Source organism: Aricia agestis, chromosome 17 (assembly GCF_905147365.1).
Source record: "Aricia agestis chromosome 17, ilAriAges1.1, whole genome shotgun sequence".
Lineage (NCBI taxonomy): Eukaryota > Metazoa > Arthropoda > Insecta > Lepidoptera > Lycaenidae > Aricia > Aricia agestis.
Genome location: NC_056422.1, coordinates 7,634,012 through 7,661,949, shown reverse-complemented (window position 1 = coordinate 7,661,949; position 27,938 = coordinate 7,634,012). Strand labels below are relative to the sequence as shown.

Genomic DNA, 27,938 nt, shown 5'->3' with positions numbered 1-27,938 from the left:
TATGACTATAAAAATGAATACTATCACTGAGTATCTTCATTACAAAAATTATCGTATTTTATTTCTGACATGCTCCGACAGTATATGTTTGGTCAATGTTGCCGGATGGACATATGTACTGGGGCACATTTTACATTTGTAATACACAGACTTTCCACCTTTCGGTTGCTCGTCATCATCATCATCAATTTCTATAGGGTTTTGAACTTGACTGCTTCTGGAATAGGTTTTTATGATTTTTGCTTGGTTCATCATGGAGACCTCAGCCTGAAACAAATAAAGTGTTTTTTATATATAGGGTTCAATTAAACCTACCTGCCAAATTTTTTCCAGGGTTTAGGTTATCATTAGGAGAGTCCATTTAACAAAAAAATAATAATTAGGTGTTATTTTTTTTAGATGACATAATATTTTATCCCATTTAAAATCGTTGCAGAACGGTCACTTCGCGGCGGTGAGTATGGGCGGGGGTGACGCGGGGGAGTCACGCGAGGGCGAATTTTGATATATTGATCCTTGTTAAAAATAAAAATACTCGTATTGTTTCTTTTATAATCACTCAGTACTAAAATTTTGAGAAATAGCATCCAAAAGTTATCCTAAAAACACCACAATTGATGGACACTACGCGTCACCGGCGCATGACGTGTACCCTGCGCGCGCGCCACCCCTCGCGTCACCCCCGCTGTACCCACCGCCGCGAAGTGACCATTCTGCAACGATTTTAAGTGGTATAAAATATTGTTATTGAAAAAAATTAACACCCTATTTTTTTAGGAAATGGACTCTCCTAATGATATCTAAGAAGCCCTAAAAAAATTGACCGGTGGGTTTAATTGCACCCTGTATATTAGTGCCATAATGTCAATTATACTTTTCATCATTCTTATTAAAAATATGTAAGTAGTGAATAACTATATAATACAAGCCCCCGTAGACAAGTGGCAAAGCGCTAACGCTAACGCTAGCGCTACAAAATGACATTAGTATTCGCTAGCGAAGCGATGACTTATGTCATATCGCATACATTTTGTAGCGCTAGCGTTAGCGCTTTGCCACTTGTCTACAGGCCCTGGTCTGCTTGCCTTTATAGTTTGTCCAGAAGACTGAAAATATAAAACGTCACATAAGAGGGTACAATAAGATATATTACTGCAATGTTTTCACACTAAATGCAGCTGAAGGCACAAAAGTATTGTTCGACGTTTGACGTTTCTGATCCGACATACAGTAAATAATCCGACGTGTGCAACATGTCAGATTATTTACTATATGTGCTAGTGGCGCCCTCTGCTCCGACGTTTGAAAAATACTGTGTAACTATAACGTTATCTTTTTTTTTTATAACGATAAACTCCCTATAACGTTGAAGTGAGCCCAAATTGGTTGGTTTGCGTTAAAACCCACATATTGAAACACTCTTTATAGCGATACCCAATTCTCTATTACGAAGAAATGTGTTCATATTTTTAGACAGTAAATATTCATTATCGGTATTATTGTTTATGTTATGTTATCAGGTAACAAAAGACTTTGAAACTCCGAAACATCCGAGGTCGGTCTAGCTTTAGTTATCCATAATTTCCTTGAACACGTGCAGTGTGACGCATTGTTTTCTCGGAAGTGATGGTCTTCGACCAAGCATACATACCTATCGTATTATCAGTTGTTTTTTGTTCATTCCATATAACGATAACTCTCTATAACGTTAAAAAATGCTGAGTCCCTTGAGTTTCGTTATAAAGAGCTTACACTGTATTCTCTATTGTTGTCTCCGTGGTCTAGTGGTACAGAGCGCGGCTCTTGACTCGGAGGTCGTGGTTTCGATACCCGCGTTGGAAACATGTTATTTCCAAGTTTGGTTAGGACAATGCAGGCTGATCACCTGATTGTCTGACAAGTAAGATGATCCATGCGTCGGACGGGCATGTAAAAAGTCGGTCCTGCGCCTGATCTCTCGCCAGTCGTGTCGGTCTTCTGTCCCACTGGGTTATGAGAATAAAGGAATAGCGAGTGCTCTTGTGTACTGCGCACACACTTGGGCACTATAAAATTGCTCCTGCGTAGCTGGCCTGGTTTCAATGAAACCGGCCAGCGTCACCGAAATCGGTGTGGGAGCTATTATTATTGTTGTCTCACCTTTAAATGTTTTGCGACGATGTGTTTCGATAGTGTCGCCTGATGGGAATAAGTACTGGGGCACATTTTGCACTTGTAACCTTTCTTTCTTTGTTTCTCGCTCTCTTCTATAATGGTGGCTTCATTCTCATTGTTGTAATGTATTTTAACATGTCTCTGACAAGCGCCCAATTTGGTAAAAGTCATCTGAAATTAAATGAAATTATACTTAAGTTAGCACCGAGTAATAAAACTAAATTAGATATTCAATTATAGTTACAAAATATTAAAACCACTTGAAAATTCCCAATCTCAAAAACAACTGAAACAATTTTGATGAAATTATACAGTATTCCCTAAGCTGAACATTATCTAATACAACATGTAGTTCGAGAGATTTGCGAACATAAATATAAAACATACACACACTTCTGAAATTGACACATTTGATCAGAATTCAGATGTTGATATAGATTATAGATTAACATTTGCAAGAACTGGATAGTTCTGGAAATATTACATACAAACGGGTGGAATTGATAACCTCCGTTCTTTTTGAAGTCGGTTAACAAAATATGCCACACCGCATAGCCATGTAATAATATATGTGGGAGAAGAGAAAGAGAGATAATATATTATGTACTTATTATGTTTTTACTTACTTGGCATTGGTTGCACATGAATTGCTTTTCCTTGCCCTCCTCAACAATTACAGTGTACGCAGATTTTTGATTGTCCGTGTCAATAGTCAAAGTGTTGTCCACTTCCATGCATTCAGTCTGGAATTGTATAATTTTAGAATTATTTTTATAAAAAGCGTTCAAGTGCGAGTTGGACTCGCGCACGAACGGTTCCGTACCACTATCGAGCAAATGTTGGTAAAAATGTGTTTTTTTATAATTTTATTATTAATTTTTAAATTATATATACAACTGAGTATTTTGTGAACATTTAAATTGCCTACCTATTGCTATTATTGTAATCGAGCAAAAAATAGCAAGCGGACAGACAGACATTGAAGTCTTAGTAATAGGGTCCCGTTTTTAAATTTTGGGTACGGAACCCTACGAATAATAAAAACTAAGGAAACGTAACTCCCATTGAAATATGAGAGTACCGTTTTATATTTAGTTCCTTTTCGCACACTAAAATATGGCAAAAGCAACGAAACAATAAGGGTCAATTCACACCGAAATGGCAGCGATTTCTCAAGCGATGTATTACAATAATGAAGATAAAGTTTAAAATCATATTATGACACTGAAAATGCTCGCCCGCACCGCTGCAAATATATTATATATTATACAGTGTGTAACAAAAATAAGTGATAATACTTTAGGGTGTGTACATGTTCCTTGTAGAGTTCACTGTGAAAGTAGCAGCTCTAAAAAACGAAAAAAAAATTCACTTTTGTATGGGCAAGCGTCACGAGTTTCCCCATACAATATTGAAAAAGAATTTGGTCTTTCAGCGTTGCTACTTTCACAGTAGAATCTTTACAAGGAATACGTACACACCCTAAAGTATTATCACTTACTTTTATTACACCCTGTATAGGTAATTAGGTATCTTATCCTGAGCCGATGCTACTATCACATTTTATATTAACCCCCGACAAAAAAGAGGGGTGTTATAAGTTTGATTTGTAATAAGTTAAAGGTAAGCTGTTTAAAGACGTTGTCGCATTTGTTATCACGGATCACCTATGTTAAAATATCTAAAATTTATTTTTCCCAAAACCCCTTACGATATTTTAATACTGATATATTGATATTTATCTCTCGGCAATGCAGACGTTGTCGAGATACTACATATAAATATATAAGATTGTCTCTTTAAGAGGATACACCAGGGGATAGAGAAATGACAAAAAAGTACGTGTAATATCTATTGAGTTATTTTTAAAGGAATTTAACATTGATATTATGTGTATATCTGAACATTGGTTCAGATCAAATGAACTCATTTTCAATTTCAATGATCACCAGATAGCAAGTTCGTTCAGTAGAGAAAATGCCATTAGAGGAGGCTCTCTCATTTTAATCAGAAACAATTTGAAGTTTAAGGAACGTAAGGATATTGTGAGTCTCTCTACTGATTACTGAACGAATAATAGAAGTGGCCTGCATAGAGCTGAGCCATCTAATCATTGTGGGCGTATACAGGCCTCCATCAGGGTTATACGATTCTTTTGAAGTAACAATAGAACAAATTTTGTCAAAAGTATGTGCATCTAACTTTATATTAATTAAAGAAAGGCCTGAGCTGTGTTCCTATATTTTAGTTTTTTTTTTGTATAATCTAGCCAAATCTGTTTTCTGGATGTTTGAACACACCGGTAAATCTGGCCATTTTTTTGGGTTTTTGAACGTTCATATCTTATTTAATAATTAAATTATGAAAAAAAAGAAAACATAGGAACATTGTATTAGTGGCCGTAGATATTCAGGAAAAAAATTATAACTCTGCTAGCATTATCCAGGGAGGAAACAGGGGACAACGTTTGTATGGAAAAAAGAGCGGTGTGGACTCCTCTTAAATAAAGAATATTTACCTCTTGATGATGCCGCAGCTGTTCTTCGCCCTCGAACATAACGGCGCACGAGCTGCACGCGTACACCTGACGCAGTTTTATCTGCTCTTTCACCAGCTTAAGAGGTAAATCTGAGAAAAAAAAGGAGAGTATATAACTACTATCAGAGAAGTACATTCATAGGCAGAAGGCGGGCCTACGTAATTTGAATGAGTTTTGTGAAACTTATCCGATAGATCACGACTTTTAGGCCGGTATAAATAGTCAGTACTTAAGATGCGACCCGGTCTCAAGACGCGGTTCGGCTCTTGAGACCGGGTCGCATCCTTTTCATTGCCTTTGAATCGATTTCTTTGACTCTATTCCCGTTTATTTTTTTGTTGTTACGTCCGCACGTCAAGTGTGGTTTTGTAACCGACTTCCAAAAAGAAGGAGGTTATATGTCTTAATTATATATTTAAGCCTTCGATCACTAATATACAAGATACACACTCCGCGGCAAAAAACTACCTCACTAAAAGAGCACCAAACGCAACTTTCTGGTGGACTTTCGATTTAGTAGTGCTCGAACCCTCCGCTGGGAAACATGCCCGTTTAACAATTGTAAAAATCATACGTTTAAAATGCAAAAAAAGGATGGAATTTTATATTTCCGGTAAGTATTAATTTTATCCTAATATATTTCATACAATTGTATTGTAAATACTAGTATTTCGTTAAGAAATCAACAAAAAACAGTTTTAAAATTAAGTTGTTAATAAATCAAAACGAGGTATAAACCATCTCAATTGCGAATACTCATATTAAGGGGATTCATTACGTGAAAATACCATATTGCCCGCAGAGTTTTCCTTCATTGCTCATTCAAATGTAAAGAGAGTACTCAATATAAAATACGTAATGATAGCTAATTTATTGACCTTCATTTCCTTTTTAAAAAATTCTAATTTAGAAGTATAGTTTACGAGAAAAAAAAAATTTGAACGCAATAATTTTCCTACAAATATTGTGTTAATTCTGTTGTTTCAAAATATATTGCCAGAAATTTTGGCTCAAATTATGAGTATTTATGTCATTTACAAATGTGTTTTCTTTCATTTTTATTTAATGCAATATTTTATTAGATATGACAACTTATAGCTGTTTTTGAAGAGAGGGGTCAGAGCGGGACGCGGGCGGCAGACGGCTGCGCGCCTTTGCAGGGGGAGGTTGTGTCGCTTCGCGTCGCTGCGCCTACGATTTAAATTACGTAAAATCAGGCACGCCATCTGTCATAATTATTCAGAACTACAATGAACTTGCTTTGCTATAGTAACATGCATACGCACCGAATAGACGGCGGCGTGGGCGTGCCCGATGTGAAGGTCACAAATGCACGCGATTGCGATGCAATTTTTTTTTAAATATTATATTATTATGTAATGATACGTGCAAAATATTTATATGTACAAATAAACAAAATTGGAGTGAATTTCAATATAACAAACGGACGTTTGTAATATTGAAATTATTCTTTTTACTACATGTATATTTATAATATAATTATTATATGTATAGGTAGGTACATGTATTATGATATACATTTATATACAGTGAGTTAGTATAAACACCGTTATCCTTGAAACCATGAATGAGCCCGTCAAAATGAACAACAATAAAACGTCCGTTTGTAATAATAAGTATTGAGAAAGTAGTATATGATATTACTGTAAGACAAAAAAGGACGACAATATTTTCTCGATGCACATTTTGCATGCAAAAACATTGCTGATTGCTACAGTTTAGACGGCATGTACGTCGCATCTAAGTACATAGTTTGATATCGGCCACGAGCGGCCACGGGCGGCCGTATAGTGTAAGCGATAAGTTGAGAATGGCGAAATATAGAGATAAGGGTCATAAAAATACGTGCGATAGCTCATTAGATTCGGGAAGACGTCTAGAAAAATGTATCGGAAGCGTGTATTAATTAGCAACACAAAAAATTGCAAAAGTTATAAGCAAATTAGGTTGCCAAAAAAAAGGTATTACGTTTTTTGTTAAAAACTCCGGAACTATTAACATTTAAGAAGATTTAAAAAAAGATTCTTAAAGAGGAGGAAATTTTCATAAGAAAACTCCCAACTCCCTCCTAAGCCTCCGCGCGGCATTTTTAGGCAGCGCGCGCGGCTTCAAAACCGAGCACGTCACACTGAGTATTTTTTTTAAAGGTATTAAATATTGATTTAAAAATTTCAAAAACTTATGGTGTATTCCGAACACTTCAAAGAATTTGCTCCCGTTGGAAATTTAACTTCAAGTTAATTTTTCAACAAATTAGACAAAATGTGTTAACTAACGAAATTTTTCGAACTTCCGTCCTCATTGTACTTTAAATAAAATCTTAAATAATTTTCGTAAAAATTTTTCACTTCGTGGAGCCCTTGATATAAACATACTTAACAAGATCACGCCATAAAAATTTAAAAAATGTAATACTTTGTTTATAATATTTTTTTAACTTGAACAAAAGACTAGAAATCCAAGTATTATTATTATTATCAGCCTCAGAAATCCAAGTATTATTATTATTATCATTTTTAAATCAATATTTAATACCTTAATAAATTAAAAAAATAATCAGTGTGACTTGCTCGGTTTTGAAATTTGAAGCCGCGCGCGCTACCTAAAAATGTCGCGCGGAGGCTTAGGACTAGGGCATCGAAACCCGGACCCTTTTTTCAAAACCCGGGTTTTCGGGTTGTTTTTATCGAAAACCCGGGTACCCGGATTTTTCGGGTTTTTTCGGGTTTTCTTAAAATTCAAAGATTAACGAAGCGACAATACTTAAAATATGATTTTCAGCGATTGCCAACACCTTTTCAGTAAAATACTATTTAAATACCATAGTGTGCGGTCACATACTTTTAGAAAAGCGACTATTTACCTCTCCTATTATACATATTGGATCTTATCAAATATTTTCGGCCCAAGATTAAGTATTACAACAAGCTTCACCTCCAAATTGCATAATTATATTATTAAATGTATTTGTTTTTTATATATAAAAATCTATCAAGAATTTTTGAAGACAGTAAATGGAAGAATAACCTTAAATATAAAACGTATGCCTACAAATCTTTATTTCATCTTTTACATTTTTATTGCTGATTGTCACGTTATTAATAATTATTTGGTCCTTATTGATGATATACCTGTAATTAAATTTTTGTGCCTAGTTTTTACTTGAAATTGCCTTTTGTCTGCCTCGCTACGGTATGAAGCCGAAAATTCTTTGCAATTTAAGGTAACTTTTCTGTTATCCAACAAACTGGAAAATCTTACTGAAAAATTTTACATTACACTACACCTCAAAGCTTTTTGTAGTCATTAGTTCTAGTCACAATAGACAAAATTCATGTCAGATTACCATATAATATTATGGCAAATGCGGAATGTTGCTTTTAATGAATTTGGAAGATTAACCATGGTGGCATGCAAGAAATTGTCTCAGGCGCTGGTGCTGATAAAAACTCTGCTTGTTATATTTCATCTCGATTCAGCGAAATCACGTGTTTTAGTAATTCCGCAGTGAGTATGATATCCACGGCCGGCTAAAGAAAGCCACCATTCGTCCTATTATGTGTTACCAACATCAGTCTCTCAACCAATAAAAAGCAATCTGTCGCATTTGTCAGCCGGCAATACAAAAACATGGGTTCAAAATATACTTGATGGAAACTCCTCGGCATGGTTTTGTCAGTTTCTAGGGGCTGGTTGCTCTCCTGGAACCTTTTTACTGATTGCATTGTCTTCATATTGTCGCTTTTTATTATGTTGTGAATATAACAAATAATGACAAAAAGCATAACGACAAACAAAAACCTTTAAGTGTTTTTAGTAAGTTAGACGACTGAAAATAATGACTTTAAATTGCAAAGAAAACTGGGTGTCATACCGCAGCAGGATACAATAAATATTTTTTTGTAAAAATACTGTATACAGCCAAAAATCGATCAGTATAAATTATTACTATTAATTTGACAATCAGCAATAAAAATATCTCATTCGAATAAAATTTTCAGTTTATGAAAGGAAATAAAGATTTGTTTACTTATTATTGACTTTTTGTGACTGTAAGATACCTGTGATTGCTTTATAAACGATAAAATTCGGAAAAGTGTTTTTAATAATATTTTATTAAATATTAAAAAATAAGCTATCATTGTTCCATACACTGTCTTCAAAAATTCCTGACAGGTTTTTAGATATTCCAAAAATACAAATATCCCTAAGACCTTATTGATGGGTGTATTTTATCACCAACAAGTTTCAACGTTTTGTCACCTAGTGGCTGACTTGCCCATCATCAAAAGTCTACGGTACTTTCAGCAGACTTACTTCTGAGTCTTTAGAACCCTTTGAAGCTGTCCACACTTTATTTTGTAAGCCTGTGATCACATAATAAACAAAACTGTAGTCAATCACTGAATGTTGATTGAAAACTATAAAATAAGTTTAACAAGACTTGGCTTCTATGAAATTTGAAAACTTTTTGCGAAGGACAGATTGTTTGAAGAGACTTGGCTTTTTCACATTGAATAGTTTTGGTAGGTTTTTTAAAATATGTATTATTAATTATTATTAATAAATATTTTTATGACAATTAGTCTTTAATGCTCCTAAAACGAAACTTTTTCTTAAAAATATTATATGTTGTGTAATTATGACCAATATAAATAATTAAACCTATACAATATGTTATAAAATTTGTTATAAATACCATTAAATCAGGTCTGGCCTTTAATAATTATCAAAAAAACGAAAAACCCGAAAAGCTCAAAAAACCCGGGTTTTCAGGTTTCGGGAAAACCCGGTCTCGATGCCCTACTTAGGAGTTAGGAGGTTGCGAGTTTTCTTATGGATATTTCCTCCTCTTTAAGAATCTTTTTTTTAAACTTCTTAAATGTTAATAGTTCCGGAGTTTTTAACAAAAAACGTAATACCTTTTTTTAGGCAACCTAATTTGCTTATAACTTTTGCAATTTTTTGTGTGCTAATACACGCTTCCGATACATTTTTCTAGACTTCTTCCCGAATCTAATGAGCTATCGCACGTATTTTTATGACCCTTATCTCTATATTTCGCCATTCTCAACTTATCGCTTAGACTAGTAGACTTCTCAAGCGATACTATGTACTTATTACAATAATGAAGATAAAGTTTAAAACCGTATGACGGTATGACACTGAAAGTGCTCGCCTCGCCGCTGCCATTCCGGTGTACAGCAGCCCTTAGCGCTGCTAGTATAATAATTTTATTCTCGAGCGTGTACACTGTACAGTTGTGTCGAGTAGATTTACCATGGATTATTTACTAATTTATTATTTGGCAAAAAACGTCCACGGAAACAACGTCGACTACTAAAAGCGAAGGCACACGGCGCGCCGCGCCGCGTTACTTCTGAATAAAAAATAAAAAAAAAGTCAATAAATAAGCTATCATTCATTACCTACGTATTTTTTGAGTACTTACTCTAGTTACATTTTAATGAGCTAAACATTCTGAAGGGATTTTAAAACAGCAATTTGAATAAATAACATTTTGAAGAAAAAACATTTGTTTTACCCAATTAATAATAAAATATTCCAAATAAATGTTGTAAAAAAGCAATTAATAAAAATCAAATTTTCAGGTAGCGAACCTGAGACTCATAATGTATGATGAATTTTCATGCTGACCTGACCATTGCGCTACCATGACTCATTAACCTTTTGTGAAATAAGCGAACTGTCTATAATAGTTTTCCTCTTTACATTAAAATATGTATTTTGTGTTGATTGTTCGATATTGCACTAGATGTCGTTATTGCGAATGGCGCGGGGGTGAGGTACGGAAGTGGGGTGTGGAAACACTCGTTTGCCCAAGGTCATTCGCGTATTGGAGCCCCTTAAAGCTACTTATCGTAGTTTATCATGCCCACTTGAAATGTTCGGGTTATACACTGTGTTTCTGTTCCATTTGGTGGAGTCGCTATTAATTATTATTTATTTTACTGAGGAATTTTTTTTAGGTTTCCTCGAGATCCAGTTAGATGTGGAGATTGGATATCAGTTATAGCACGGCAAAGATGCGAAGAATTTTCCAAGCCGACTTTAGCGAGCGTTGTATGTTCTAAGCATTTATATTCAATGTATACACGTATATTTTAGTTAATTATAAAAGTAAACATATTAGGACAACATAATATTACAAGTATAAAATAATTACTCCACACAATTTATACATTAAACTTCGGAAAATTAAAAAATGGACTATTAAAATTATTACAATAAAAAAAAAGTTGAACAGTTCGACTCCAATCATACTTCACTTCGCCTTGTTCCAGCGGCGAAGTGCGGCCGTAAAATTGAAGTGCACTTTTGGCACTGACACAATTTAAACTTTGATGGTTGAATTAAGTTTGAAGCGTGCGTCGTTCGTAAAAATTTATTGCTTTGTAAACATACATGTACATTGTTTTATAAAAAGATCTTTAATAATTACTATGATTAAGGTTGATTTTAGATAAATGTATACTTTTGTAAACTCTATTTCTCAGCGACAGATTTTCGAGAGGTTTTGTATGGGACTGTGTAGTGTGTATCTTGTATATTAGTGACCGAAGATTTAAGCTTTAAAAATATATGGAATATAAAGAAAACAGTATCTGCCAATTAGAGCATAACTTTCGGTTTTTTTTTTATGTTAGGCCCTAGCACTTGCAAAATAAAGTTTACTTTTCACATAATAGAGTCAATAATCTAAATATATTTTACTCCCTTCTTTCGTTACTTTGTAGAAAAGACGAAAGTGGACTATTTTGTTTTCTATAGAGTTAATAAATAATTGAATGTTATGTTCAACTTACGTCTCTTGTTAAGTGTAATGGAGACCCGAACGATGCCATCCACTGCCTTCATCTCGGACACATGTATGTGAAGGAAACTGCCCTCGTTTATATCCTTTGATCTTCTGAAGTACAGGATCGCTTCTGTAAATAAGTATTTAAATATTACGTTACAACCATACTAGCGAAACACCATCCTTAGGCTGCGTTTTCACCAGAGATATTGTGTTGCGAGCACTGACCTCTATAACACACTGGACAGGCTATGCCGTACAAAATGACAGCTATTTTTTGTGCCGATTTGAAGCGCCGCGGTGAGCGTACTGTGAACTAATTACATAGAAAATTACAACCACCATTTGCAAAATAGTAGTTCCAAGTACACTCACTACTGCTTTCACATAGCAATCAGCGCCAATATGGCGACATTTTATTGCTAGCGATCGCCTGTCCAGTGTATTATAATAGAGGTCAGTGGTTGCGAGGCATTCCTCGCTTTGAATGTGTTTTTGAGAACCAATAGAATCGCTTCATTGACGTGAGATTGCCATGACATGGCTCAGCGCGGCGATGCTTTTTGATCTTAAAATCACATTCCTCGCAACACATCTCTGGTGGAAACGCAGCCTTAGGGTTGATTCAGACCGCGACGCGACGCGTAGATGCATTTCTAAATTTATATGGATTTTGCAGATTCACAAGACGTCTCGCGCAATTTAAATTTGTCAAATCCATACTTTATGCCGCGCCGTGTCTCGCCTCGCCTCGTCGCGTTGCGGTCTGAATCAACCTTTAGACTACACTAAGAATAAATATTAGGCTGAGATAAAGAGCTCTTTTTCAAGATTTTTCAGATAAAAGTGGCCTTCCCTTAGTCTCTGAATATTACAAATATTTATGCTTAATATTACAAAAAATTGTTTGGTTCCTAAAAACTTAGTAACAACTATGTAATTCTTGAATTTCCACTTTATAGTATTAATAATCTTTCGGATTAATTTTGTAATAATTTAATATTACAAAACTGTATTTTAAAAATATAAAATCGACTTCAAAATTGTACGTACTTAATTGAGATACCCTATCTTCAAAACTAAGATTTTGATGAAACTTGCATTATTCCCTAAGTGGAACAATACCTAGTACACAGCCCCGGATCTTCAATTTTTTTAGGCGGGGCAAAAACTGAAAAATGCCGCCCCGCCTACCTACTTATGTTTATGTTCACCTTTATCATCCATATAATTTCAGCTATCAATGTGTAGGATATAATATATTTAACAGGGTAGGGTTTAAAAGCGAGCGGGAGCCGGGCGCGTATTTTGAACTATGCCTACGCGCCTCGCGAATAATAAATTGTTCGTGCAGCATGTGGTGGTCACTCCGCGCTCAGGGTATCGGTTAAGTTGATATGGCTATTAAATTGCTGTACTTGTGCTATTATTTATTCCGTGGTCAAAGTTAAATAAATAATGAGTTGTCCATTGGTCCGTGAAGTGTGAATTTGGCCGCCCGGGGCATAGGCCCCGGCTTGCCCCCCCCCCCCCTAGATCCGGGGCTGCTAGTACAACAAAAAAAAAAAAAGAATTACTGAAATCGGAATGGTTGTTCCAGAGATATGCGAACACAAACATAAAAACATGCATACATACACTTTTGAAATTTGGCACATTTGTTCAGACGCTGATATAGACTAACATACACGAAAATTGGGCAGTTCTGTAAATATTACATACGCGTCGAATTGATAACCTTCTTTTTTGAAGTCGGTTAAAAAAGAAATCGAAAGATTTGTATACTGAAGAATTATTTTTGTATGTATTGAATAGGCTCCGAATCTTCTGAAGTATGGTGTTGAAAATCAAACCTCAGTGTCTAAACACACTAGGCTGAATTACGCCGGCGAAAATTTCGCCGCGGTTACGCCGCGTTTCAAACTCATACAAAATACGGGCGGAACGCGAGAGACGACGCACTATTCCGTCGCATATTTGTATGCGTTTGACATTTGCGGCGAAATTTACGCCGGCGTAATTCAGCCTAGTGTGTTTAGACACTTCGATCACCATAAAAAAACATGTTACCTCCATCGGAGAGTAGTTTCTGCAGCATTTTCGGTATGTATGTTAGGCCCTGCCCCTCATCATTCACTTTCCCCGTCACAAGCGTACACTTCTTCTCACTGTACATCACACCGACAGTCGTCTCCGTTGTTATAGACTGAAAACAAAAATATTAGGGATAAAGTCTACTTATATAAGGAATATTCGTTTTTTTGTATTGCCCATTCAAAACACAATAATTGAAGACACGAGTGGATGCAGAAGCGGGTAAATATCAATTTGAAATTATAGCCTGTCAAAAAAGTGAAGAAATTAAAAAGTGGCAACATCGTAGTGTCATCCCTTTTTTCATACATTGATTTGAAAGGGATGACACTACGATGTTGCCACTTTTAATTTCTTCACTTTCTTGACAGGCTATAATCTAACTAATAATGGATACAGGAAAGCACTTGACATATTATTAAAACAATCTTAAATTCAACTACTGTACTTTAATAAAATTAATAATAAAATTTAAATAAAATTACAATTCAAGGAGGCCCCCATAAAAACACAATTTTTTGCCTAATTTCACTCGATAGCGGTACAGAACTTTTAGTCCACACGGCGCGTTGCGTCAGCGTTGCGTCGACGCAGCGCTGCCGTTGCGTTATTTTACACACAAATAACCAAGGTCATCCATCACACGGCGCGCGGCGTCGTCGCAACGCACACATGACGGACAGCAGCCCCCGAGACGAATCGGGAGGGGTTTTTAACGTTAAAACAGCTTCGTAATAACGCTTTACCCTGCGATGACGCAGCGACCGTGTAGCCGGCTATGCGTCAAACTGCAGCGCTGCGTCGACGCAACGCTGACTCAGCACCCGTGTGACCGGTTGTGCGTTTTTTTTTGTTGTCGTTGTTGACAGCTGCCGTCGACAAGCGCCGTTCGTCTGTAAGAAGCCTTACCTTAGTGATGACGAGCTGTCGGCCCACCACGATGTTCCTGAAGCTGGGCACGGACAGCAGCTGCTTGACGACCACCTGCGCCGCGGCGATGTCCTCCTTCCTTGTCTGCTCGCTCTCGTTGAGCTTCTGACGTACCAGTCTCTCGAATCTTAATTCGGTAAGTCCCGTGTAATCTGAAAATATAATATAATGGTATGAATGGATTATTTACTAAAACGAAACAAACTTACATACACGGACGGACGGACTACAATTATTACAATTAATAATATTATTTCAATTATCCTTGGTGCGAAAAACCTACATTATACAAAGATAGCAAGATAGGATGTCGTAATAATATATACTCCCGCGTAATCTATAAATATTACTGATGAGTCGTTTACGCGCAAATCAGAAAAGTATATTGTGTGGGAACCGCACATTTTTCCGGGACAAAAAATATTCCTTGTCCCAGATTCAAATTAGTATCTCCAAACTCCATGCCAAATTTAATCAAAATATATTAAATAGTTTAGGCGAGAATCATAAAAGTTTATTGTGCGGGAACCGTATATTTTCCGGGATAAAAAGTATCCCTTGTCCTTTCCCGAGACTGAAAGTGTTGCCATACCAAATTTTATCAAAATAGATTGAATAGCTTAGGCGATAATCATAAAAGTTTACTGTGCGGGAACCTATGTATACGGGTATTCTTAGTCATTTCCTGAGACTCAAAATATCTCCATACCAAATTCCATCAGAATAGATTGAATAGTTTACGCGCAAATCATAAAAGTATATTGTGCAGTAACCGTACATTTTTCCGGGACAAAATGTATCCTATGTTCTATTTCGGGACTCAAAGTATCTTTATACCAAATTTCAGCAAAATGGGTCCAGCCGTTTAACTTTACGCGTGATGTCGTTCGCCCGCGTAAATAAGATATTTCACAGACAAATTAGTCCACAAAAAATTGCCTATGATCCTTCACGTGGTCTACTTCTTATCTGTGCCAAATAACAGAAAAATTGCTCCAGTAGTTCGTGAGATAAGCCCTTTCAAATAATTTCCCCCGTTTTTTTCCACATTTTCCTCTATTTCTTCGCTATTATTAGTCTTAGCGTAATAAAATATAGTCTATAGCCTTCTTCGATAAATGAGCTATCTAACACTGAAAGAATTTTTCAAATCGGATCTGTAGTTCCTGAGTTTAGCGCGTTCAAATTAGCCCTTTCAAATAATTTCCCCCATTTTTTCCACATTCTCCTTTATTTCTTCGCTCCCATTAGTCTTAGCATAATAAAATATAGCCTATAGCCTTTCTCGATAAATGGGCTATCTAAAACTGAAATAATTTTTCAAATCGGACCAGTAGTTGCTGAGATTAGCGCGTTCAAATAAACCATTTCAGATAATTTCTCCCGTTTTTTTCACACTTTCCTCTACTTCTTCGCTCCTATTAGTATTAGCGTGATAAAATATAGCCTATAGCCTTCCTCGATAAATGGGCTATCTAACACTGAAAGAATTTTTCAAATCGGACCAGCAGTTCCTGAGATTAGCGCGTTCAAACAAACAAACAAACAAACTCTTCTCAATTATAATCTTAGTATAGATGTACTAATATTATTAATGCAAAAGTGTCACCTCTTCACGCCCAAATTTTTGAACCGATTTTGCTGAAATTTGGTATGGCGAATGGCGATACTTTGAATCCCGGGAAAGGACATAGGATAATTTTTACCCCAGAAAAATTTTGACACAACGGAGTTGTGGGCGTCATCTATTTATTAGTATAGCACTTACTAGGCCCACTGGGGTGGCTGTTGACATTGGCGGTAGTGTCAGCCATTGGTCTATTCGTTTTGACGACTCTGGCTACCAGGTCTTGGCCTTTCGCAGTTTTACCCAGAACCACGCGTGAAGGAATATCTGAAAAATGTACTTAGTCAAAATAAATTAACAAAAAAAAAAACAATAACAATATTTTAGTGACAATAAACTGCGACCGACGAAAATTCAAATAAAATTCCGCTTTATGACACAGGCTTTAGGTTTCATTTTCTACCGACATTGGTCAAGCTTTGTAGTGGCGTAGAGCTAAAATAATCGGCCAAGTGCGAGTCGGACTCGCGCACGAAGGGTTCCGTACCGAACGAAAATAAGGAAAAAAATGTGTTTTTAGTATGGGAGCCCCCCTTTTAATACTTCAATCACAGTTTCCAGGAAATGCTATTGTATTCTATTGTTGTCGCGATCACCGGTGCTCTTATGGGGCTTGAAGAATTAATTATTTATTTTACTTTAATTTAATTATTTAATAATTAAGTACACATATAATTGAGGATTTTTTGAAAATTTTAAGTGTCTATATGTTGCCATTATGGATTACGAGCCAAAAAGACAAAAAAAAATGACGTTTGTTAATATAAAAAACGGAGCCCCCCTTAAATATTAACTTTCATTTGTTTTAGTACATATTTGTTGTTATAGCGGCATCAGAAAATTTCAGAAGTCTAGCTATAGCGGTTCTTGAGTTACAGCCTGGAGACAGACAGACGGACAGACATCGAAGTCTCAGTAATAGGGTCCCGTTTTTACCCTTTGGGTACGGAACCCTAAAAATTAAACCCATAGCCTATGTCATAGAGTGGCGTTTTATCTGAATTGTTGCCGCGTTGATCAGAACGCACAATAATAATCACACAGAGTACAAATGATGTCATAACTCAGGGTTTTCTCAAACTTTCGGCTCCACGAACCACTATTAAATTTCCAGGTGACAGCGAACCCCTTACTTATATTGAAGTCCCTCCTCCCCCTCCCCTTTAGGAAGAGGAATTCGCCGCTTTGCGTTTGAGTTCGAAATACTCTGCCTGTCTAGCTGCCCAAAAATTTATCAAAGACATCCTTTTGAAATCAGCTCGAAGAATTTCATTTATCCCTATTGCCACCATTACGTAAATCTTGTCGCGAACCCCCTTCCGTCGAATGGCGAACCCCTAGGGGTTCGCGTACCCCACTTTGAGAAACCCTGTCATAACTCATAACATCAGGGCAGGGTTAACCACACACTACTTAAAGCATGTGGCTCTGCGCCCCATCACTCGCCAGTCGTGTCTGCCATCTGTCCTACTGTGCTCTTATGTACTGCGCACACATTTGGGCACTGCTTCGCTGATTTCAATGAAACCGACCACCGCCACCGAAACCGGTGTCGAACATACTATTATTAAAGTAATTGTAATGAGACTATCAAACTTACCTTTAAACAGATAATTAGTTTTGATTTTGATCGGGTTATGACTGAGTACGGGTACATTTGCTGGCGACGTTTCAACTTCGACTTCTTTAGATTCTTGCTTAAATACAATCTGTTCATTTGATCTTTGACCTTTGTTTTTCGTTTTTAAGTTAGATTTGTCTGTAAAATGGAAAAAATACAGGTGATTCGTTATACCAGGAGCTGGCGAACAAAACCGGACAAGTCCACCAGAGTGCGAAAGTATTTCCGGTTCTGTTCGCCAGTAGGTACTGTTCGCCAGCTCCTCATATTATTAAGCTAAAGATATTACAAAAGTAAAAGCCTATTACTTATAACTCTTGTTGTGTCTTGGATATCTTGGTCGATTGCATTTGCTGATGTTTGATCGCCAGTCTCTGTTTTAATAAACTCTTGTAAATCTGGGCTAGAGCTGAAATCCAATAAAACTTATTTAAATGGTTGAAAAATGACAGCCACCGGCTATATAATATTTACTTCTTTTCCTTTGAACAAGGTGTAAAATGCAAGTTTCATAGATTCGAGTGTTTTCCTGATTACGACAATTAGCGAAGATTTCCATGCGCATTATTAATTTGGGAGTACTGTAACAGACACTGACTAGTCACTAGTCACTACACCTCTAGTTGTCAACAATATCAATTTATACTTGTGTGTATGTGTGTGTGTGTGTGCGTAAAAAAACATAAATATTATAAAAACCTATTGTTTTCCGGCGCAGTATTTTGGTCGGCAACCTCACTCCTTAGCTTCTCTTGTAGTTCTGAAAATATAATAATTATGTATTTTAATTTAAATATATAGGTCTGCCAGAATCTGATGGCAAAAAGTGAGAAAAGGAATTGACACTTTTGTAATATTTAGCATTACTATATTTCCCTTAGTCTATATAGAAATATTTCGAGCACTAACTATGATTAAACTCTGTAAGTTATATTCCAGACTTTTGAACCGAGCTTGGTCTCCTATTACATAATATATCTCTCCTATTACATACTATGCCCTATGGTTCAGGGGCGTGCACTTCTTGAAGGCAGAAATGCAGTGCATTACTTGCCATTCACAGATATTTTAATTTAACTTTCGTACGTTTTAGATGACTCACGACGTTAATTATTAAATATTAACTAGCGATCGCCCAATGGTCGAAATTCGACCTTAGTTTCAACGACATTAGGACTACTAAGTACAGCTATATTTTGTAAAAATATTAATATTGACTATCATATTTTTTTCAACTCTTGTCTCTGGGACTCAGCTGATCTCAGACTGGCCGTGTAAGCATTGTCTAATAAAAATACTATAATCCATTTTCAATTTGTCACCTTGTTGTCAACAGACTTCAACCAGAAATAAAAGAGTATAATTCGTATGTATAGTCTTGTCACTCAAAAATCTGTCATTTTTCCTAGTGAGTGTGTTGTAGTGTGTGTAATGTTTTATTTGTTAAAAAAAATGTATGATAAAAGCATAATTTCAAAATAATCTTAGCTTGATGCACTCCTTCACCATATAAACTATAACTGTGCAAAATTTCATTCACCTACGTTTCCCCATTTTTCGTAAAAAGGGATACAAAGTTTTTGGCTCACGTATTAATATATAGAAGATAGTAAAAAATATAGTAGAAAAAAATAAAAATGAATACATTTAAAACGCCTAAATTTATGAAATAGCATCGAAGGTGCGAAGTGCGAACGCGACGGTATGGCTCAAGGTCAAGGCATGCAGCCCGCGCGCGGCAGACCCTAGGCTTATGTATGCGTTAAAATTTTCGTGTCCGTACACAGTTCGTCAGCGCACACAAACATGAATATTTGTACTGAAAGTCCTGCGGCAGAGCCCAGCAGTGTTGCCAACTATAGGGATTTCCCACTTTTAGTAGGAAAAAAATAAATATACAGTGAGTATTTTAGGGAGTAAAAATATTTGGGGATATTCTTGGGCGTAAAATTTTTGAAGCAAAAATGTATATTTATTTCGTTTTTAGTACTATTTTTATATAAAAATGACGCCATGAGTGACGTTTTCGCCGCGACCACAACAATTTCAGTCGGCTGAAGTAGTATTTTCAGCGTTTTGATCTCTTAGTGGAAAGCACTCCAAGCGATAAATTATATTTGAATTCTAGTTGGGGAGTTCTGATTGAAATTCAGTGGGTTTTCAAGTTGCTTCAGGGGGAAATTTTTTGAAGAGTTGGCATCACTGGAGGTGCGGCCGACGGCTTGGCCGGCGCCGGCGCGCGGCGCTCAGGAGTTATCGGATAATGTTCGTTGCCTATAATCCGAGTAAAAATAATAGAAGGAAATCTAATTAATTAATGACGTATGACATTATGCATTCTTGTTTAGTAAGGTTATCATTTGTTTACATAGCAGAAATGTTTTGTGTTTTGGGAGGCCATTCAATTCGATTGAGCACTGTTGTCTGTTAGATACATTATCTGTGGTTACATATTATTATTTTTGGTTGCGCCAGTATATTTAATAGATAGTTTTTTAAGAAGATTTTTTCATCTTAAGTTTTAACATTAATTTGAAAGTTTATACATAAGTACATTTAACAGTTTAATATTAAGAAGTGCGTTTTTTGATTTCTATAAGATATTTGAGGTGGCAGAAATCTTGCATCTACATAATATTTACATCGGAACGTTCTGTTGGCTATGCTAAAAATCTATATAAAAGAAAGTTTTTGTGAATGTTAAAAGTAATAAGTTCACAATGTTATCAATAGATGTCACTAGCTGCGTTGTCGGCGTAAGCTAGATCGCGCTATTAAGATTTTTTCTGACCATATATATAGGCCGTGATAACTATCTGGAAATTAGTCTTTGTAGTTTGTTGCCTGGATTCATTATGCAGTTAGTAATACCATTAAAACTTAGACTTTGTTTAGTGACCGAGTGCCGACTACATTTCTTAGTGCTTACCCTGTGTCAGATTCCTGTGCACGCTGCTGCTATGGTAACTTACATACATATTTTATACTAGGTGTAAATTTCTTTTTTATTAAATATTGTAATATAAATTGCTACTGTAGGATAATGTGTGGTGGCCAAAGGAAGATCTTCCGACCGAGCGAGGTGTTATGCTCGGTCAGGCCGAAGCCCACGTGATACATTTCAGCTGTCGTATATATACAGACGCGCTCAGAAAACTTCGATAGCGCGATGCAGGAATGTTTGGCGAATTGTGGGTACCGCCACATCACTCCCCCCCGAAGACCGGAGGTCGAATCTTGAAGTCTTGTCGCTTGAGTCGCCTAGTGCCAGTGAGTTCCAGTGAGTCGGAACTGTTGCAGTGAGTCCCAGTGAGTCGGAACTATAAGCTGCTGCACGGGATCCAGTGAGTCGGATAAGCTGCCGTGCAGGGCCGATGCTGCATGCTAACCAGGAGAGATGTGCTCTGCTTGCTGACCGGTCGGTGTAGTGAGAAAGCCCGATGATGCCGATGCGGAGTCTGCCAGGCCGCGGTACATTGCGGCTAGTGGACGATGTACCCGATGAGGCAATGCTGGCTGGCGCGGTGCGGAGGGGCGGGGAAGTGATGATGATGAAGGAGGCGTGTTCTGTCGCCACACTACTAATATTATTTAACTTACTTACAATTAATTAACTGAAACTTAACAAAATACTATTAAAAAAAATTTAATCCTAAAAGTATTTACTTTATATACTACCTACTTTATATAATACCTTGATTGTTATGCGACAGCCGGGTGCCACTTGGGGATTGATGGGTTTAAAACTTACCATGATTATCTGTTATGTCATGAAGTCCAACTGAATCTAGTAAAAATTTCTTGTCAGCAAAGTCTAGCAGTATCCATCCCTTCTCTTGTAATAGTTGATATTGCTCATCACTCAATGTAATCTGAAATACATACAAAATGGTAACAAAGTTACAAAATATTCTTTTACAATCATACTAAAATTATAAATGTGTAAATGCCTGTCAGTCTGTTGCCTCTTCATATTTTAATAAAATTTGCTAAGATGATTTGTTGAGGAACTGTGAAGTCAATTGGACGGTTTTTATAGTGGAAATGTTATTGTTGCCTGATGATCAATTAGTGTCTGTGGGTAGTCAAAGTCAAAATGGGATAGGTCTACTGTCTAAAACTGGTTAGCTATTATAGTAATTTCATATGGAGTTACTAGCCTCACTTTTTGAAATGTTGTAGTATGTACGGTCTGTCATGAAAAAGTAGATGCAAAAATAAATTTTCCAAACATAATAACATTCAAATGGTACTTTTTGCGCCTTGTATTTTCTCAGAGAATGTTTGTACATGTTAAATATTAACGCTCTGACTCATTTTTTATTTTATGTGATTTAAAAATTATGATCGGCGTCTACTCTTTTTTGACAAGCTATTAAAAACCTACTTCAGTACAGTCACCCTGTGATGGTGCTTTTTCTTCAGTATTAGCTAATTCTGCCGGAACATCCTCATACGTATTTTGAATTTCTTGGCTCTGTAACAGATTAGTACATAAATTACAGTTACATATACTTAACAGATTAGTACATAATTTTATTAATTACTGTTGACTTTGGAAGATTATGTACGGATAGAGTACAAAATATTATGTCGTCAAGGCGGCCCAGTTGTATAACAGTAACAATTTGTATTGTTAATTAGTGTCTATAAAGTGAAGTACAGAAAAAGTTTACCTCCATATCAGTATCCTCTATAGGTTTTCCATCTACATAATTTGATATTTCATACTCAGGTTGTTCACTCTGCTAAAAAATATTAATGTAAAAATATTTAATAAATATTTATATCATGATATATTGAGCATAAGGTACAAGTTTGAGTAAAACCAGTGTGTTGAGATTAATTTTTTGTTAATCTCATTATCATAATAATTTATTTGCCTTGAATGTAGGTTACACTTCTCATAATAGGCAATAGGGATGATGACAAGGTCAAAGATTAGCTAATTTTGTTAATAAAATAAAGATTTTACGGTAAAAAATAAGTGTTCCTAAAATTTCAGCTTGATAGCATTTTTGTTTTTTTTGTTATGCGCCTTCGAAGCTGGATATTCAAGTCGAATTTTTTTTCAATTAAATTTCTTAATATTTGTATACAATTCGATAACATAACCCCTTGCAATAAAAAGCAACTTTTGTTATGAAACCACTTTCATAAACGCAATATTTAATATACCTGTCGAACAAAGTTGTCTCCCGATGCGTACAAACTACGAAAGATTGACGTCATACTTTCGTAGCACTTTGTATGGAGCGTTTCGGGCAGGTCTTTTTTATGAGATATTTGAATTGTCATATCTTGGTGAATTTTTAAGCTATCAGAGTTATTCTTTCAACGATGTTTCTATTTTTTAAGTGTCTTTCAAATACGATAAGAAAAAAATAGTCATCATGCCTATTGAGTACTCAACAATATTTTCCTTTGTAAAAATAATATCTTTATTACTTACTGCCTCATTCTTCACATTTTCAATTGTTTTTAATAAAAAACTATTGTCATATTCATTATTATCACCATTGGACACAACAAATTGATCTGAAAAAATATGAATAGATCTAGCTATGAGTAAAGTTATATCCTACTAAGCCCTAAGATTCATAATAAGCGAGTAATAACATTTCTTTTTTATGACGTGCTTTTTTTAACCCATCAATCCCCAAGCATTTACTTATTTATTTACTTACTCCAAAATGGCAGCAGGCTGCCGCATAACAATTGAAAATCTATTGTGTCTGCGATACCCACGATGGAGGTGGTAATATTTTACCTGTTATTAACTCCTGAGAGTTCTGGACAAAAAATTCTTGTTGATTTGCATCAAACTCTGCAGGTGCTCCTTGTAGCACTGTTTTTACATTCTCACCCTGAGATATGTATTGTATTGGCCTGTTCACAGCTACAAAAACAAAAGTTCAATAAATATTATATAGTCTTCACAACAAAATAAGTCAATTCAAACATTTACTTACTCAAAAATGTACCATCATTTTGCACTACTAGAAATTGGCTTTCATTTTGACTTTCGTCATCTTGGAGAAATTCATATGCCTCATAAATTGGTTGATCCATTTCAACTGTATATACTTATTTCTTATAATGTATTATAAGCACTTTCTCCCTGATAAAGGAAGATAAACAAAACTATTCCTGTTCTACAATTTTACATTAGCTGTAGAGTTGTGTTCAATTTGTACCTCTGGTCCGCATAATATTGTAGTCGTAAGTGTGGAGAATAAAAAATATTTTACACAAATAAACAAAGCCTATTCATGTTAAAAATAAAAACAAAGTTTATTTCCAAATTCCAAGATTTTTGAGGCCTGAGTCTTGACTTTTGAGCCACAGATTATAATGGCTGCGTTCCAGATGACGTTAATTTTGACCAAAACGCTCAAAACGTCCCCTTCTGCCGTTCCCTTTGGCGACCGGGGTCGTTTTGATAGCGGCTATGACGTCACTCATGACGTCATCATTTTCGCTCAAAACGACCCTTGACGAAGATGGGTCAAAGTGGGCGTTCTAGTTTTTTTTTAATTTTAACGTAACTATATCGCGAAAGCCATGTTTGGAAAGTTTTCAGGAGAGAGTAGAGACAAAAACTTTATATTATTTCATTACAAATAATATTTTAATCAAATAAATTAAATAACATCTCATCTCTCCTATTTTGTTGACTTACTCGTACTTGACTAAGCATTAAGCGGTATTGTTACCTAACGTTTATATGTATATTGTGACAATAGTCAATATTCAAAATATGTGGTTTTGTTATTAAAATATGATTCAATGTGAAAACTCAAATATATAAAAGTTTAACTATATTAAAATATGATTACTTAAGTAAAAAAATGTAATACTAAAAACGAAACAAATATAATATTATGTACCTACATATTTTATTAAAATAAATGTAACTATAAACAATAAAATTACTTTTATTTACGACTTGAAGAAAAGGATCGTAATATCCAAGTTCGGTTCAATGTACCTATGTATAAAAAAAAATATAGTTATTTTTTTAAACTTTTCTCAAAACGCTCAAAACGATCCATAATCCGTTCCACTTGGGTTTGTATCACTGACGCTCACAAGCTAGTGGAACGGGAAAAACTACGGTCTTGAGCGTGAGCGTTTCTAACGTCATCTGGAACGCGGGGAATATGTAACAATTTTGATTTTTGAGCTTTGACTTTGACAACCAAGTTTTTTTTTTATTATGGCACTTCGGCTTTATGACACTTTAACCATGGCCAGTGTCGACTCGACAGTCGACACTGGCCATGGTTCGACACTGTCGAGTTACGAGTATATTATGGGCAACTCACTGAGTCGGCCATTTGTAAAGAAGAAGAAGAAGAGTATATTATGGCGGGAAAATAATATTTTAGATATTATAATTATTGTTTTCAATATCGTCAGGTCTAGGTTAGGGCTTAAGTCTAGTCCAAAGTCTAGTCAAGTTTAAGTACAAGTCAAGAAGGCAAGTCGGTCGAATCAGTAAAGAGTTAGACGCTTTATTGAAACTTTCGATGGAGTTTTGGTGAGAACACAAAATAGCACGTTTCTGGATTTTGTATCACTTTCCTACACTTGTGCACGATAACGAATATCTAATTGTTAATATCCTGCCAATATAACGCATTAAAAACCCAGTTAACACAAATTTAGGAAAATAATACAAAAACACAACATTACTCTTTCTCATTCCCGGCAAAACTCTGACAAATTTTCTTCCTCTTCTTGGTTTTTTTTCTTATTATGGCACTTCGGCTGTAAAACTATGGCTAGTGTCAAGTAAATGGCGGTAAAATACAATTTTTAGCATCGTTTTCATGTATCGTCAGCTCTAAAGTCTAGTCAAAGTCTAAGTAAAAGTCAATACAGTCAACGAGTCAAGTCGGTCGATTCAGTAAAGTGGTAGACACTTTACTGAAACTTTCGATGGAGTTTTGGAGGGAACACAAAATAGCACGTTTCTGGATATCACTTTCCTACACTTGTGTATGAAAACGAATATCTAATGGTTAGTATCCTACTAGTTATTATTATTACACATTAAAAACCCAGTTAACACAATTTTAGGAAAATAATACAAAAACACAACATCACTCTTTCACATTCCCTGCAAAACTCTTCTTTGTTTAGCAATTTTAAGGGGGATATTAGATTAGGCATAATTAAATTAAAATTAAAAATACTTAGGAAGGTACCTAAGTATTTTTAATTTTAATTTAATTATGCCAAGAAAGTCACAACAGGCGGGAATTTTTTTAAATGAAATAAAAAATAAGAGAACTTTATTAATTCGAGATAAAAATGTGCAAGGTGACAATTTTTAAAATGTGATAAGCGTTCTCTGTGAAAATACAAATAAAAAAATACACCTTTTAAGCGTGATTACGTTTATAAAATTTTACCCCGTCATGACTTTCTTGACGCACATTACTTACTAAAATTGCTTTTAAAATTTTCCAGTATTTTTTAAATTCATGATTCCTGAATAGGTTATAGGTATTAAGTTTCATTAACTCTAAAATCTATATTCTAAAAACTGGAAAAATAGTTGAAATATAATACAAATTGTATTTCAACGATTTAAAACAAAATACCTGGTGCAAAGTAATAATTATTATTTACTTTGTTTATATTCTTAACAGAAATCTAAAATATATTTACAGCCCGTAAAACCTTGTGGAGATAGAGCATTTCCTAAAGCTTCTTCATAGTTTGCAAACTTGACCATTTTAGAAGTTGGACCTTTTAGCTTATTTTCACACATCATTTTTACAAGATCATCAAACATTTTATTCTTTTCATCCACAGTGGCTTTTTCGTTCCAAGCAGTCATCCAGAATCCATGGAAGGAAAGGTTTTTGAATATAAATGCAGAAGTTGGAATTGTTACTGGTTCTCTCGACATTCCACCATATGTCACCATCTGGCCTGAGTGTTGTAGATGCCTTAGCATCTCAAGGGAGTTTTTCCCACCCACACAGTTTAATGCCAGGGCTGGCTTATTTAGCTTCTTTTCTCTAAATATATTTGTTGATCTCAATTCTTCTTCCGTCAAAACATAAGTTGCACCAAGTGACTCTAAGTATTTTTTCAATTCATTTATATCTGGCCGGTTCCTGACGATGTTAACATTCTTTACTCCCCAAGCTTTACATATTTGTATGACGTTTTGGCCGCATGCACTGTTAGCTCCATTTTGGATCACAACAAGACCATCTTTGACAGGTTTAAAATCAGATAACATTCGGTATGCTGTGCAAGGGTTGACGGTGAGTGTTGCAGCTTCCACCAAGCCTAGAGTGTCAGGGACTACTCTGAGGTAGTCTTTATTAATAACAGCTATATCTCTCCATGTGCCTTGTACAGGTTTTGTGACAATTACCCTGTTTCCAGTTGCCAATCCTTTGACACCATTGCCCATATCCTCAACAATGCCCACACCTTCATTTCCTGGCACACAGGGAAGATTTACTTTGACTGGATATTTCCCTGTGAATAAACAAGTCACAAAATGGTAATCTAGTTCAACACAAGTTGTTCTTTGCCACTTTTAAATATGAACTTTGATTTATGGTTTCAAAGGTTACAAGGCCAATTTTTGATATAATGTTTATCCTACATACTACATATAAATTGTTCATAACATGAGGCCAAACAAGTAATAGTAAAATATCAGATTAAAACTTTGTTTACCTTGTATTGTGTTGATGTCAGCGGGGTTAACCGGCGCTGCTAACATTCGCACCAAAACTTCTTGCTCTTTTAGAGGCTGAACCTCAACTTCTCTCAACTTTACAACTTGCAGTGGCTCTCCAAACTCACTATACACAAGCTGCTTCGAAACTAAGTTTCTCGAAAAAAACAGATTGCACTGTTTCTGTTTTAAAGGAAATATAATATTTTTTGCCAATTTAAAACCCGCCATTCTGTTGGTGCTTATGATATAATATGAAACAGCTTATCAGTTTGTGATATGAACATTAATATTTATTTAATTTTTAAATCATGAAACTGCAAATCCTGTCTGCAGTTGTCAATATTTATGAAAGTGACAACTGACAATCAATAATGGCAGAAATCAGCTGACAAAAATGACATTTGACAGCTTATGACA

General features: G+C 35.5%; 1 protein-coding gene across 1 annotated transcript; it reads right to left on the bottom strand.

The window, feature by feature from the left end:
- Positions 1–38: 38 nt before the first annotated feature.
- LOC121735669 lies at positions 39–27,851 on the bottom strand. Its single transcript, XM_042126570.1, has 20 exons — positions 27,518–27,851; positions 26,465–27,313; positions 26,008–26,019; positions 23,779–23,895; positions 23,577–23,705; positions 23,259–23,344; positions 22,483–22,554; positions 22,194–22,283; positions 21,558–21,678; positions 18,506–18,566; positions 18,115–18,215; positions 17,786–17,944; positions 16,327–16,452; positions 14,538–14,710; positions 13,605–13,740; positions 11,542–11,664; positions 4,673–4,782; positions 2,781–2,897; positions 2,140–2,325; positions 39–267 (listed from the first exon to the last, which is right to left on the bottom strand). Exons 1-20 carry the CDS (start codon positions 27,747–27,749, stop codon positions 49–51), a joined length of 3,219 nt encoding a protein of 1,072 aa, XP_041982504.1. The 5' UTR covers positions 27,750–27,851; the 3' UTR covers positions 39–48.
- Positions 27,852–27,938: the final 87 nt, after the last annotated feature.